Source organism: Narcine bancroftii, chromosome 6 (assembly GCF_036971445.1).
Source record: "Narcine bancroftii isolate sNarBan1 chromosome 6, sNarBan1.hap1, whole genome shotgun sequence".
NCBI classification, from domain to species: domain Eukaryota; kingdom Metazoa; phylum Chordata; class Chondrichthyes; order Torpediniformes; family Narcinidae; genus Narcine; species Narcine bancroftii.
In genome coordinates, this window is record NC_091474.1 from 195,156,401 (window position 1) to 195,171,901 (window position 15,501).

At 41.9% G+C, this 15,501-nt stretch overlaps 1 protein-coding gene across 10 annotated transcripts in view; it reads left to right on the forward strand.

The window, feature by feature from the left end:
* The first annotated feature begins 237 nt into the window (after positions 1 to 237).
* Positions 238 to 15,501, forward strand: part of LOC138736914 (PC3-like endoprotease variant B) — a 1,109,211-nt gene continuing 1,093,947 nt past the window's right edge. For 9 of the 10 annotated variants that reach the window (XM_069887110.1, XM_069887113.1, XM_069887115.1 and 6 more), the window contains exon 1: positions 238 to 371. In XM_069887110.1, the coding sequence (XP_069743211.1) occupies positions 313 to 371 (59 nt within the window). In that variant the 5' untranslated portion in view covers positions 238 to 312. The remainder of the gene's footprint in view (positions 372 to 15,501) is intronic. The other variant, XM_069887112.1, reaches the window with a different exon arrangement.

Consider the following 15,501-nt stretch of genomic DNA (forward strand, 5'->3'; position numbering starts at 1 on the left):
AAAATATTACTCTTAAATCAGATTGAAATAATTGGCCTTGCTTGAGGCACAAGAGTTTGAAATGAAAATTATTAACTGTATATTATAAACTAGGTGTTTGAAACATTTTTAAAAAGAGATTTACTGGAACAAATTGTCCCAGAGCAGAAATGTCAATTGTTTCTTTTTAGACATACACTTCCTGACTGCTGAGTGTTTCCAGAACTTTCTGGTTTCTTCTCATTAGATCAGCACTGGCTGACTTCTGTGCATGAGGCACAGTTTTGTTTCTAATCTGATGTGCATAATAATTTGGAGTGGTGGTCAACAGCCATGAAGAAAGCCCAGGTTTTTGGGACAATTCGGGTTGCATTTACTGGAATTGCATTTGGGTGAGTTGCTCATAGGTAGTTTGGACTGAAACTAGCCAATATAATGCCTTTTCTTTTCCTCCTCGACGCTGCACCCTTGCTCTGGTGAGATGGTGTAGCTTTTAACTGACCGATACAAATAATGGTACCTACTCTCTACTGAGTGCTGCATGGCTCTTCCAGAATTATCCATATCACAACACCATGTTTTCATGATGAAACAATCACAATATGTATGGCAGCATGACATTTATTGGGAGCATAATATTCAGTTTTGCAAAATTCATGCTGCCAGTCGACAGGCTTTTTTACTCAATATCCACCCTTTCATTTACAGTGGTTGTATGGTGGACTGTTACAGAATGGAGGACTCCTGACATTGTCAGTTTATTGACCTGAAAGATTCACAGCCAGTGGTTACACCATGATTGGGCAGTTGAAGTGGAATTGCTTTTGGCTAAGTCATTAAATAACTGGCAAGCAGCATTTCAATGAGGTAGATGTGCTTCCTCTACCTGCTGCTATCTGATCAATAGTTCTATTGTCAGCCTTATTGGAACAGAGATCATCAATGTGTCAAACAGTGTACAGTAAATTTTTAAAATTTCTTAACCTGATGGCTATTGGCATTGTGTTCCACAATTTGTCCTGAGGTTGCTGTTCTGCCTGGAATAGTCAGACTGAGTTACGTATTCTTACTCAAGCACAGACACCTTACCCAGTGTTGCATGGTGAGGTTAGAAAACCTGTGGAGCACAAGTCTCCTCTCGTCCTTTGCCCACCTCCAGCAGCTCTGCATGTCCTATTATGTTGCAATAGCAGGAGAATGCTTTGACATTCAGCCAACCCTTCAAGAAAATGCTCTTCAGCAAAGCTTCAGTAAGGGCAAATCTGAACAGCATCAAATCTTGGTTGAATCATGGCATTAGCTAGAGAAGTTTATTCTGCAGGTACAGTGAAAATTGTGGACGATTTCTTCATATAATTGTTGCATGTGAAGTCTTTACAGCTGTGATCCCGTGTTCAGCTGCATGAGATTAAGAGAGGTCATTAGCTGAACTGTGGAGTTCCTGACAGAGCAAGCATCAATGACACCATATCAGCTTTGTGCACCTCCTTGCTAGCTCTGTAGCCAATATTTTAACCATTGCGTATTATGTCACAAATACCTGTATACACTAGATATTAAGGCAAAATATTGACAATTACTGTCCCCAAAATGCTTCTGTTACACGGAAGAGCTCAATTACCTGATGGATAATATCTCTAAGATTTAGGATAAATAACTTCCTCACAACATGTATGAAATTTGCCTGGAGCTATGTTCACATTATTTCTAAGAATAGCTGCTTGTTTTGATTGCTGTTGGGTCCATTTATCATTAGTATCAAGATGGTACATGGGACCCTGAAGTGAATTCTGCAGTTAATCCTGATTAGCAACAATATATGAGTCATTAATTAAAAAAGAACCCTTCAAAGTAACAATTGATAGCAAATTACTGCTTTTTGCTTTAAAATTGCAGAGCCCTTCTTCAACTAATCCAAGTATTATTAGTAATGAGAAAATAAAAGAGTGATGTACTTGATTTAATAATACCTTTAATGAACCGATAAATATTGGTCTTGTTTTTGTTGCCATTAGATTTGTATTAGAACAGATACCAATAATCTTTATCCAATGCACCAAAGTGTTATATTTTTGGGGTGAAGGTTCTGAAATTTAGAGTTATACTGATTTATTCCCAGTTTTTTTGTTCCTCCTTTTGATCACCCAATTTCATAATTTTTTAATATTACCACGAAACAAACTTTGCAATCATTTTCAGATTAAAAAAAAATGCCTGCAAAATCCAAATAGTGCCTGTGAGCGTTAGTTAGACATGAGGGACTCGATATGCTGGAGCAACATGCAGTCACTGGAGGAACTCAATGGGTTGATGGGAGAAAAAAGATGCTGCTTGAGCTGTTGAGTTCCTTTAACAGATGGGGTGTTGTCAAAGAGCTGTACAATGATAAAATTGTTCTTAATTTCTGCATTGTTTTACATTATTAAAAAAAAGATAACCCAAAGCTTTATGTAAACCTCTTCATTGTGATTTAATTTTCATCTGTGCAGATTTTTTTTGGCCAAAAATGCTTCATGATAGTTATTGTTTCTTCAATGTCAGGATTTTAAAAAAACCTCAATAATCAAAATATTATAAATATTACTTCATTTTCCAATTAGCATCCCATTATTAAGATTACAATAAATGATGTGTAAATTTAGACCTACAGCACAGTAACAAGCCCTTTGGTCCACAAGCCCATGCCACCCATTTACACCATTGACCTAACAACCCTGGTACATTTTGGAGGGTGGGAGGAAATCAGAGCACCTGGAGAAAACTCCTGCAGACATAGAGAGAACGTACAAACTCCTTATAGACAGCACCAATTCAAACTCAGATCACTGGCATTGTAACAGCATAATCTGCCCTAATAAAATTGTCCTGTGAGTGTAAACTATATTGAGTTATTGTTCACAGTATGAGGAAGAGGAACCTTAGACAAATGTTACGACACAAACCTTAAGCTGCAAAAGAACATGACCTATGCTTGTCAGCTGATGCTCCTGTATGCAATCAGTTTTGAACTTGAAGTAAAACAAAAGGCTGCAGACACCGTGCTTGAAATAAAAACAATGCTGGAGAAATTCAGCAGGTCATGTGGACTTTATATAGCAAAGATAAAGATACATAATCGACGTTTCGGGCTTGAAACCTTTGTCAAGGTACTTTGATGAAGGGCTCAAGCCCAAAACATTGGTTATGCATCTTTTGCTTTCCTATATAAAGTACACCATTTGACCAGCTGAGTTTCTCCACCATTGTGTTCTAACTTTAAGACTCTGGGTCAGCAACTCCAGTGTATTGTCCATCAAGTGTAGTCACTCCCATGAAAGAAGTTGAAGGGATCTGATTTAATGAAATATGTGTTCTGTTAAAATGAACAAGAGACAAAGCCCTGAAGGCATGCGCAAGAATTTAAATTTGACTTTCTTTGGAGGGGCATGTTAAACAGATGGTATGTTAAACTTGCATGAGCATGTGTTGGTATGCACATCCTTAATAAGGTTAATGATAATCAGTATGAACCCAACTGCCTGCACATACTCTTACATGATCCTAAACTTCATCAGAGGAGCTTCATCGGAAGATGCACCACTGTATCTTCACCACAAGTCAAGGCACCATGGTAGGGTTCCAGCTGCACTCTCCAAGCAACAGCAGATTAGGGGAAATTCAGCTTCCATGTTTTATTTCATCTTTTAGTTCTTGGATTTTGCAAACAAAATAAAACGTTCAGAGAGAATATGCGCATAATTCCATTTTAAATTATAATTTATATTTTAAAAGTGCATACTCATTTTTAAGGGGGACTGGAACCAAAAATGACTAATTTGGCCAGAAAATTGGACAGAATCCCATTCTGGGGACTATCTCCTCTGACATGTCACAAATAAGACCCTTTTGGCACTTTTGGTGGTTGTCAAAAATAGTCTTCAGATCATTTTGATGCACTTAATGTCTGATTTAGGATTCAGACCTGAAATGACTGAAGGCATAGTGTTGTGCAGTTAACAGCAACTATTTTCTGTTCCTGCTTTCCTGACTTAGAAAGTTGTGAATGCATCAAGCTGTCTTTCCATGGGCATTATCAGGGATTGAAGCAGAGCATTTACAACCTTGGTGTCCTATTTAACCCAAAGCTGACCTTTCTTCCCTCTACCTTCTACATTTATAACATGATCTAAATCCACTTCTTTAATGCCATGTTTTTAACCACTTTCATTTCATTGTTTTACTGTAACTCTCTCATGAACATTTGGCACCTCCACATTTGAATTTTGTTACTCATTTGGTTGCACACTCATTCTCCACCTTCCAAATTGATTAATTTTAAGTCACCTGAGCAGGCTCATTTCCCACTACAAGATTTAGATTGGTTCCTTCCCTGACTTCACAATCTACATTAGTTGGACAAGCTGACTAAAGGAGAGGACACCCTGGATCTATCTTAGGTAATGAACCTGGTCATGAGACAGACCTCTCGGTGGGGGAGTATTTCAGTGAAAGTGACCACAACTCCCTGACCATTATCGTAGCTATGTACAAGGATAGGAGTAGACAAAATGTGAAGTGTTTAATCTGGGATGGTCTAATTGCGATAGTATTAGGCAAGAACTGGGGAGAGTAAAATTGGGAGCAGGTGCTCTGGGTAAAGCATAGAAATAATGTGGGAAATGTTTAGGGACCACGTGCATTGGGTTCTGCATGGATTTGTCCCACTGAGACAGGGACAAAATGGTAAAATAAGGGAACCATAGGTGACAAAAAGATGTAAGACAGCTAGTTAAGTAGAAGAAGGAAGTATACAGCAGGATTAGGAAGAAAAAGACAGGAAGGGCTTAAGAGAAATATATGGTAGCCAGGAAGGAAATTAAGAATGGACTTGGGAGAGCTAGAAGTGAGCACAAGAAGGCCTTGGAAGAATGATTAAGAAACACCTGAAGGTGTTCTATGCATATGTGAGGAACAGAAAGATGACAAAAGTGAAGGTAGGGCCACTTAAGGATAAAGAAGGCAACGTGTGCTGGAGGTCAGGTGGGGTCCAAAATGAATGCTTTGCTTCAGTGTTCACCAGAGAGAGGGTCCTTGGTCAATGTGATCTAAATATAGAACAAGCTTATGTGATGCAGTATGTTGAGGTTAAGGAAAAGGAAGTGCTGGATCTTGTTTAAACATAAGGATTGATAAGTCCCTGGAACCAGATGAGATATGCATCAGGTTAGTACAGAAAGCAAGGGAAGAGATTTCTGTGATCGGGGAGGTATCAGAGGATGGGAAAATGGCAAATGTGGACACTTGTTTTTTTTTTAAAAAAACGTAATAGGGAGATTTCAGGGAACTATACTCCAGTGAATCTTATGACTTTGGTGAGGAAACTATTGGAGAGGATTCTTACAGACGGGATTTATGAAGATTTAGAGAATCTGCTGCTCAGCGATAGTCAGCATAGCCTTGTGAGGTACAGATCATGCCTTAGAACTCCAACTGAGTTTTTTGAGCAATTGACAAAAGAAATTGATGAAGGTCGGGCAATAGATGTCGTGAACATGAATTTTAGTAAGGCATTTGAAAAGGTCCCCCAGGTAGACATTAAAAAACTCATTATTTCCATGGAAGCTTAGCTTTGTGGATTCATATTTGATTGCCTGCAGAAATCAGAGGGTAGTAATTAGTAGATGGAACATATTCTGCCTGGAGGTCAAGGTCAGTAATGAGTGGAGTTCTGCAGGGATCTGCTCGGGAATCCCTGATAATTGTGATTTTTATAAATGACCTGGAGGAAGAAGCAGAAGGATGGGTCAGTAAGTCTGCAGATGACACAAAGGTTGTAGATCTTATGGGTAGTGTAAAGGTTGTTGTAGGTTATAACACTATATAGACAGGGTGCGAAGTTGGTTGTATAGGTGATCAATGGAGGGGTAATGCATTTCGGAAGGTCCAATTTGAAGGGAGAGTACATGGTTAATGGCGGATTCTTAACAGTGATGAAGAACAGAGTTCTTGGGGTCCAAATCCATAGACCTTCTAGGTTGATATGGAGGATGTTAGGGTTATCAAGAAACCTTATAGTATGCTGGTCTTCATTAGTTGGGGGCTTGAATTTTAGAGTTGTGAGGTAATGTTGCATCTCTATAAATTTCTGGATGGACCACACTTGGAATATTGTGTTCAGTTCTAGTCACCACATTATAGGAAGGGTATAGGGGAGATGTTGCTTAGATTGGACAATATGCCTTTGAGGCAAGGTTAATAGAGCAAAGAAGAATGAGAGGTGACTGAATAGAGGTTTAAAAGATCATGAAAGACATGGATAGGGTGGTTAGCCAGAACCTTTTTTCAGGGCAAAAGTAGCTAAAAGAGGACAGACATATGTACAAGGTGAGAGGAGAAAACTTTAGGGGAAATGTCAGGGGTAATTTCTTTTTACAAACAGAGCAATGGATGCCTGAAATGCATTGCCAAGGGTGGTGGGGGAGACTGATTCAATTGGGACATTTAAAATTCTTTTTGACAGGCACAAGGATACAAGAAAAAATAGAGGTTTGAGAGTGTAAGGTAGAAAAGATTTAGTTGAGTAAGTTTATATAAGTTGGCACAAAGTTCCTGTACTGTGCTGTAATGTTCCATGTTCTATGTACTGTTCCTGGGTATCCTTTTAATCTACATCAAGTTCTGCTCAGTTCATCACTGATCAGCTCTAGCTCCTCCTCCAGCAATGACTTGCTTGTAAAATTCTCACCTTTCTAATAATTGCCTCCCCTCTTTGCCCCGTCAACACCTCAAACTCCATAACTTCTTCCCAATTCCGCAAGACTCCATGTTCTTCATTTTCCTTTTCCTTCCGTGTCCTACACATTTGCAGTTTTCTTCATTGGATGATTGTGACAGTGATTTTGAAGGTAAAGGGAAAGGTTCCATTATTGTCACGTAATACTACATTTAGAATGTAACATACATGAAATTCTTTAACTTTTGTCTCCTGTAAGACAGACAGAGAGCCGTTACTTTGCCCAGCACCACTCACAGAAACCTACAGCACCTAATGTTTCTAGGCGGTCTCCCCTCCAAGTATTGACCACCCCTGAGCCTGCCTAACTTCTGAGATGAGACAATCTCAGGTTGGTTCTTTTAAAGATTTTTTTTACATTAAATTTGTTTCATACTTGGGTTGGACCATACTCATAATATTTTATTCATTTCTGGTCACTGTGCTAAAGGAAGGATGTGATTAAGTAAGAGAGAGGCAGAAAAGATTTACAGGAACTGGAGGGCTTGTGTGATACAGAGAGATTGGATATGCTGGGGTTGATTCCCTGGAGCAAAGAGGAGCCACCTTAGAGGTTTATAAAATTATGAACGGCATAGATAGGGTAGCTAGTCATTGCTCTTCCCCGAGATAAGAGAGTCTAAAATGTGAGGTCATATTTTCAAGGTGAGAGAGAATAGATTTAAATGGGAGCTGAGGGAAAAATTTTTCCACACAGAGGAGATGGTAGGTTTATGGAACAACCTGCTCGAGGAGGTGGGTGAATCAGATACAATTATGGCATACACAAAAAAATTGGATGGATACGTGAATAGGATGGGTTTAGTGGGAACTTGGGCAAACACAGATAAATGGGATTTTGTTTGATTGACATTTTTGGCATGGACAAGTTGGGCTGTAGAACATATTACCAATGAATCAATTAATCTAACAGGATCATTCAAAAAAATTAAGTCTGTAACCGTGGACTAAAATGAGAAGAGGAGCTGGAGGTAAAATGAGTGGTTTTAAAGATAAAGGGAAAAACTCTTCAGCAAAATTAAAAGATGGGTAATGATCTCATACAAAATTGAACATCTCATGCTGTGAGAATGACTTTAAAAAGACTGAAGTCAACGAAATAAAGGCCCACACAAAGTAAATGGGTTGACAAATGCATACTTAAAATGCAGGTTAAATATATTCCCAAAACTAGCAAACTTAGACAAAATAAATAAATTGTTGTTAATATAGGCCTTCTAAACATTCTGCAGTGGAGAAAAGATCAGAAGCTCGCTGGAATAAAGACAAGACAATGCTAAACATGATGAAGGGGATAATGTGATGGACAGCAGAAGGCAAGGGAAATCATGGCAAGTTTGATTAATTTTTGTAAAGTAATTGTCATGAAGAAGATGCCTAAAGAATGTGCAAGGCAACACAGTGGATGAAGCTGAATGTAGTTAATATTCGGAATGAAACTTTCCTCTAAATACTCACAAAATGAGATATGAAACAAACATGATTTCATTATAAATTGGATGGAAAATCTAGGAAGGAACAAAATAACTAAAAATATAAATTATCCATCATATCTATTATTAGCTCTTGAGACTTTGGGATAGAGAAAGAGATTAAGAGAATTTGGTAATCAGAAAAAGAAAGTTGATGAAAAGCTACAGTTGATTAGAAATGATTTAGCTTGATGATTTTAATAAATGATGAAACAAACATCAGCAAATACAAGTCTATTAGACTCATTTCTAACCCATATAAAATAATAGAATTGATTGTTGGGAATGAACTTGAGGATCAATAATGATCCAGCAAATGGCACTCAACATTGCTTCAAAATATGAAGATCCTATTTAACCAATCTTCTTGAATATTCTGTCGGTGAGTCAACCATATTTAATTGCATTAAATCATGCAATTTTATGAACTGTATCCAAACAAAAGGCCCATCAGTTAAATACAAACATTTGGGCAATTCAGGGTAATTCCTAGAATTGCAAAAAAAAAAATCTGGAGAAGAGTAGGAAACAAAGAGAGCTCATTTTAAGAACTATATCAGAATAGGGTGCAAGAATGAATTTGTGTCTCAGGGATTGGTGTTGGCACCACAACCATTTCCAATTAAGATGAATAATCTGAATTTAAAAAAACTCAGTCCTTAAGTGGTTACATTTTGCAGGTGAGACCAAGCACAGATTAGAATTTAAAAGAGGCAGCTCAAAAATAATTGAAAGAACATAGATCAAATTAATCATAAGCCAGGGCTGCAAGCAGGCAAGAAAAATAGGAAACATGCACTCAATGAATGGTTTGAAATAGTCAAGGAAGAAACTGAGAGAGGCTTGGGAGTTTGTGCAGAATTGATACTTAATACATCCAACCAATCCATACAGCAATCAACAGACAACTAAATATTGATCCATAAGGGAATGAAAGCTAAATGAATACAATCACTATTTAACCTCTGAAATTTTGATATCATTTGTTGAATTTACTCTGCATGCCTCCAAGTTCCTCATCTCAGAGGTGCAGTGCCCAAGAGGTATGAAGAATTGAAACAAACCTACCTTCCATCTTCCAGTGCCCTTGAAATGTTTTTCAATATTCCATATTAGTCTTTTTTTTTAAATTCACTGTTTCATCCCAAAGCTCTTTGCTCCTTTAGTTCTGTGTGCCCCCACATTCAGAAAACATTTTGATTTATTTTGGATGCAAATATATTAAAAAATTTTACTGAATTCCAGTTTAAAGAATTTTGTTCACTTATTTTTTAAAGGGTAAGCAGTTGAGCTCCCAGAATAGATCACTGAGTAACCTACTTGTTTCAACTTGTATTCATATATGTGTGTACTTAAAACCAAATATGGATGAAGGAAAAGGTTCTTTACTTTAAAGTTGTTGTAAACAGCACATGAGGGAGGCCATTAGACTGCAAGTCTCCATTACAGATCTGCATACTGTGTGTCAGCCCCCTGCTGGCAGCCAAGTCTAATCAAATAGTAAGGCATTGCTAATTGCATTACAGCCTTGATCACTATCATTACACTACATGTTACATCTTTTTTTTTTTTTTATTAATTTTTTTATTTTTCACACCATAAATCACATTAGCCATGATATACACTATTTCTTTTTCACACATATACAGTGACTTTTTCTCCCCCCCCCCTTTCCTCCCAAACCACCCCCCCACCCCCCCCTCTCATCCATTTTAGGTATACAATCTAGGTTGCATTAAGCCAGTCAGACAATGTTGTCATTCAACAAAATTACACCAGAAATTCTACTGAGTCCATTCTTTTCTTTCCTTCTCCTTCCATCAACTTAGGTAATGTTTGTCCCCGGTAGGTTTTTGCTATTGTATTTAATGTAAGGCTCCTATACTTGTTCGAATATTTCAATATTATTTCTTAACCAATATGTTATTTTTTCTAATGGAATACATTTATTCATTTAAATTTGGTAGTTTCTTCCTTTTAATTTGGTTATGTATTCCATTAATATTTAAAGGCATATAGTTCAGCGTAGCCCTTTTATATTTTGTTTATCTTCTCTTTCCGTTTTTCCATCATTACCTTTCCTCCTTTTCCATTTCTGTTTTCTTATTTTCAACTCTTTATAAGACAACATTCCTACAACATCCAACATTTTCCTTATTCTCCTATTTCTATCTTATTTATCCCCAATCTCCCCTTCACCTCCTGAGTTGTCCTTTATCCCTTGTCGGACAACCACATCTCCCCTCTCCATTTGGATTTACGAATCCACTCGCAAGCGTCAACTGATTTTGCAGTGACTGCTATTTCCCCCCACCCCGCCTCCCCCAGAAAAGATTTCACTTTTCATATGTCACAAAGGTCACTCTTTTAATTCCCTCCTTATTCTCTCTATTCCATTACCTTCCCTTATTAATTCTTGTCTATACTATCTATATTTTCCTCTAAGTACAGATACATTCATGTATGCTCATTGTCTCTATTCACTCTTATACCTCTTTAGCCGCATACATATCAATCGTGATCATTTTTACTCTCATTACCCGTCTTCATCCCTCAGTCTATTTTTGTCTTTACCCACATACATATCAATCGTGATCATTTTAACTCTCATTACCCGTCTTCCTCCCTCAGTCTATTTTTGTAATTGTTCTGCAAATTTTCGTGCTTCTTCTGGATCCGAGAATAGTCTGTTTTGTTGTCCTGGAATAAATATTTTCAATACCGCTGGATGCTTTAGTATAAATTTATACCCTTTCTTCCATAAAATCGCCTTTGCTGTATTGAACTCTTTTCTCTTCTTTAGGAGTTCAAAACTTATATCTGGATAAATGAAGATTTTTTGCCCTTTATACTCCAGTGGTTTGTTGCCCTCTCTTACTTTTTTCCATTGTCTTCTCCAGTACCTTTTCTCTTGTAATATATCTTGTAGTATATCTTAGGCGGCCCCAGTCCGGGCACAGGGAGAGCAGCAGCGGCCCCAGCCCCGGTCCGGGCGAAGGGTAGACGGCGGCGGCCCCGATACGGGCAGGAGCAAGGGGGAGACGGCGGCCCCGGCCTCGGTCGAGTGAGGCAGACGGAGGCCCCGGTCCGGACAGGGAGTGGGAGGCGGCGGCCCCAGTCCAGGCACAGGGAGAGCAGCAGCGGCCCCGGCCCCGGTCCGGGCGAAGGGTAGACGGCGGCGGCCCCGATACGGGCAGGAGCAAGGGGGAGACGGCGGCCCCGGCCTCGGTCGAGTGAGGCAGACGGAGGCCCCGGTCCGGGCAGTATGGACCGACCTAGGAGGGGAGGCAGGCCCCTCCAGCCCGGGTAAGAAACCTGCATAGGAGAAGGCCACTCCGATATAAAACCTACGACCCAAGGACCTCGCTGCCACGTCCCAGCTTGCTTGGCCACGGCACACGAACCATGGGTGTAAAGGGTGGGGCCAGTACTGCGCGCACTGCACTCCACCTAAAAGCTCCTTTGCGCAGGCCCGAGGACAGGTCCACGTCCTCCCCCTCAACGTCCTCCCCCTCCACGTCCTCCCCCTCCACGTCCTCCCCCTCCACGTCCTCCCCCTCCACGTCCTCCCCCTCAAAAGATGCTCACAAACTCAAGCTAGCATGCTGGAACATCAGAACCATGCTAGATAAGACTGACAGCCATCGACCTGAACGTCGGTCTGCCCTCATTGCACATGAACTCCTCAGACTTGACATCGACATAGCCGCTCTCAGTGAAGTCCGCCTGGCAGATGTAGGCAGCTTCCAAGAACGCGGCGCGGGCTACACACTCTACTGGTCTGGCAAGCCTTCGGATGAACGACGCCTATCTGGTGTAGGCTTCATGGTCAAGAGCTTCATTGCCTCCAAACTCGAAAACCTTCCGACAGGCCTCTCGGACCGAATCATGTCCATGCGACTCCCACTTCAAAACAAGCGTCACATCACCCTCATCAGTGTCTATGCTCCAACCCTCCAGGCGGAACCAGCAGAAAAGAACAAGTTCTACACCGACCTGCGCAACCTCATCCAACGTACCCCTACAGCCGACAAGGTTGTCATCCTGGGCGACTTCAACGCTCGTGTCGGCAAAGACTCAGAAACCTGGCCAGGAATCCTGGGCAAGCATGGCGTCGGCAAGTGCAACGACAATGGGCGCCTCCTGTTGGAGCTCTGCGCAGAACAGCGGCTTGTCATTACAAACACCCTTTTTCAGCAGAGGGACAGCCTTAAGACCACCTGGATGCATCCCCGATCCAAACACTGGCAGCTCCTGGACTACATCCTGGTGCGAGAAAGTGACAAACAAGATGTGCTCCACACCAGGGTCATGCCTAGCGCGGAATGCCACACTGACCACCGGCTGGTTCGCTGCAAGCTCAACCTTCACTTCAAGCCAAAGCCCAGGAACAATAAAGCCCCCAGAAAGAGGTTCAATGTTGGAAAACTGCAGTCAGACGAAGCGAGAGGAAACTTCCAGGCAAACCTCAAAGCAAAGCTCGACGTTGCAACCCGCCTCACGGACCCGTCCCCTGAAACCCTCTGGGATCAGTTGAAGACTACCATACTGCAATCCACTGAAGAGGTACTGGGCTTCTCCTCCAGGAAAAACAAGGACTGGTTTGACGAAAACAGCCAGGAAATCCAGGAGCTGCTGGCAAAGAAGCGAGCAGCCCACCAGGCTCACCTTACAAAGCCGTCCTGTCCAGAGAAGAAACAAGCCTTCCGTCGCGCATGCAGCCATCTTCAGCGCAAACTCCGGGAGATCCAAAATGAGTGGTGGACTAGCCTCGCCAAACGAACACAGCTCAGCGCGGACATTGGCGACTTCAGGGGTTTCTACGAGGCTCTAAAGGCTGTGTACGGCCCCTCACCCCAAGTCCAAAGCCCGCTGCGCAGCTCAGACGGCAAAGTCCTCCTCAGCGACAAGATCTCCATCCTCAACCGATGGTCAGAACACTTCCAATCTCTTTTCAGTACCAACCGCTCAGTCCAAGATTCCGCCCTGCTCCAGCTCCCTCAACAGCCCCTAAGGCTAGAGCTGGATGAGGTTCCCACCCTGGATGAGACATATAAGGCAATCGAACAACTGAAAAGTGGCAAAGCAGCAGGTATGGATGGAATCCCCCCAGAAGTCTGGAAGGCTGGCGGCAAAACTCTGCATGCCAAACTGCATGAGTTTTTCAAGCTTTGTTGGGACCAAGGTAAACTGCCTCAGGATCTTCGTGATGCCACCATCATCACCCTGTACAAAAACAAAGGCGAGAAATCAGACTGCTCAAACTACAGGGGAATCACGTTGCTCTCCATTGCAGGCAAAATCTTCGCTAGGATTCTACTAAATAGAATAATACCTAGTGTCGCTGAGAATATTCTCCCAGAATCACAGTGCGGCTTTCGCGCTAACAGAGGAACCACTGACATGGTCTTTGCCCTCAGACAGCTCCAAGAAAAGTGTAGAGAACAAAACAAAGGACTCTACATCACCTTTGTTGACCTCACCAAAGCCTTCGACACCGTGAGCAGGAAAGGGCTTTGGCAAATACTAGAGCGCATCGGATGTCCCCCAAAGTTCCTCAACATGATTATCCAACTGCACGAAAACCAACAAGGTCGGGTCAGATACAGCAATGAGCTCTCTGAACCCTTCTCCATTAACAATGGCGTGAAGCAAGGCTGTGTTCTCGCACCAACCCTCTTTTCAATCTTCTTCAGCATGATGCTGAACCAAGCCATGAAAGACCCCAACAATGAAGACGCTGTTTACATCCGGTACCGCACGGATGGCAGTCTCTTCAATCTGAGGCGCCTGCAAGCTCACACCAAGACACAAGAGAAACTTGTCCGTGAACTACTCTTTGCAGATGATGCCGCTTTAGTTGCCCATTCAGAGCCAGCTCTTCAGCGCTTGACGTCCTGCTTTGCGGAAACTGCCAAAATGTTTGGCCTGGAAGTCAGCCTGAAGAAAACTGAGGTCCTCCATCAGCCAGCTCCCCACCATGACTACCAGCCCCCCCACATCTCCATCGGGCACACAAAACTCAAAACGGTCAACCAGTTTACCTATCTCGGCTGCACCATTTCATCAGATGCAAGGATCGACAATGAGATAGACAACAGACTCGCCAAGGCAAATAGCGCCTTTGGAAGACTACACAAAAGAGTCTGGAAAAACAACCAACTGAAAAACCTCACAAAGATAAGCGTATACAGAGCCGTTGTCATACCCACACTCGTGTTCGGCTCCGAATCATGGGTCCTCTACCGGCACCACCTACGGCTCCTAGAACGCTTCCATCAGCGTTGTCTCCGCTCCATCCTCAACATCCATTGGAGCGCTCACACCCCTAACGTCGAGGTACTCGAGATGGCAGAGGTCGACAGCATCGAGTCCACGCTGCTGAAGATCCAGCTGCGCTGGATGGGTCACGTCTCCAGAATGGAGGACCATCGCCTTCCCAAGATCGTATTATATGGCGAGCTCTCCACTGGCCACCGTGACAGAGGTGCACCAAAGAAAAGGTACAAGGACTGCCTAAAGAAATCTCTTGGTGCCTGCCACATTGACCACCGCCAGTGGGCTGATAACGCCTCAAACCGTGCATCTTGGCGCCTCACAGTTTGGCGGGCAGCAGCCTCCTTTGAAGAAGACCGCAGAGCCCACCTCACTGACAAAAGGCAAAGGAGGAAAAACCCAACACCCAACCCCAACCAACCAATTTTCCCTTGCAACCGCTGCAATCGTGTCTGCCTGTCCCGCATCGGACTGGTCAGCCACAAACGAGCCTGCAGCTGACGTGGACTTTTTACCCCCTCCATAAATCTTCGTCCGCAAAGCCAAGCCAAAGATATCTTAGGAATTTTACTACAATAGATCTTGGTTTTTGTTGTGGTTGTGGTTTAGAGGCCAATACTCTATGTGCCCTTTCTATTTCCAATTCTTGCTGTAGTTCTGGACATCCTAGGGTCTTAGGGATCCACTCTTTTATAAACTCCCTCATATTCTTGCCTTCTTCATCTTCCTTAAGGCCCACTATCTTTATGTTATTTCTTCTGTTATGGTTTTCCATTGTATCTATTTTTTGAGCTAGTAGTTCTTGTGTCTCTTTAGTTTTTTTATTAGATTTCTCCAATTTCTTTTTTAAGTCTTCTACCTCCATTTCTGCTGCTACTGCCCGCTCTTCCATCTTGTCCATTTTTTTCCCCATTTCTGTTAAGGTCATCTCCATTTTATTTATTTTCTCTTCTGTGTTGTTTATTCTTTTTCTTAAATCCTTAAATTCCTGTGTTTGCCATT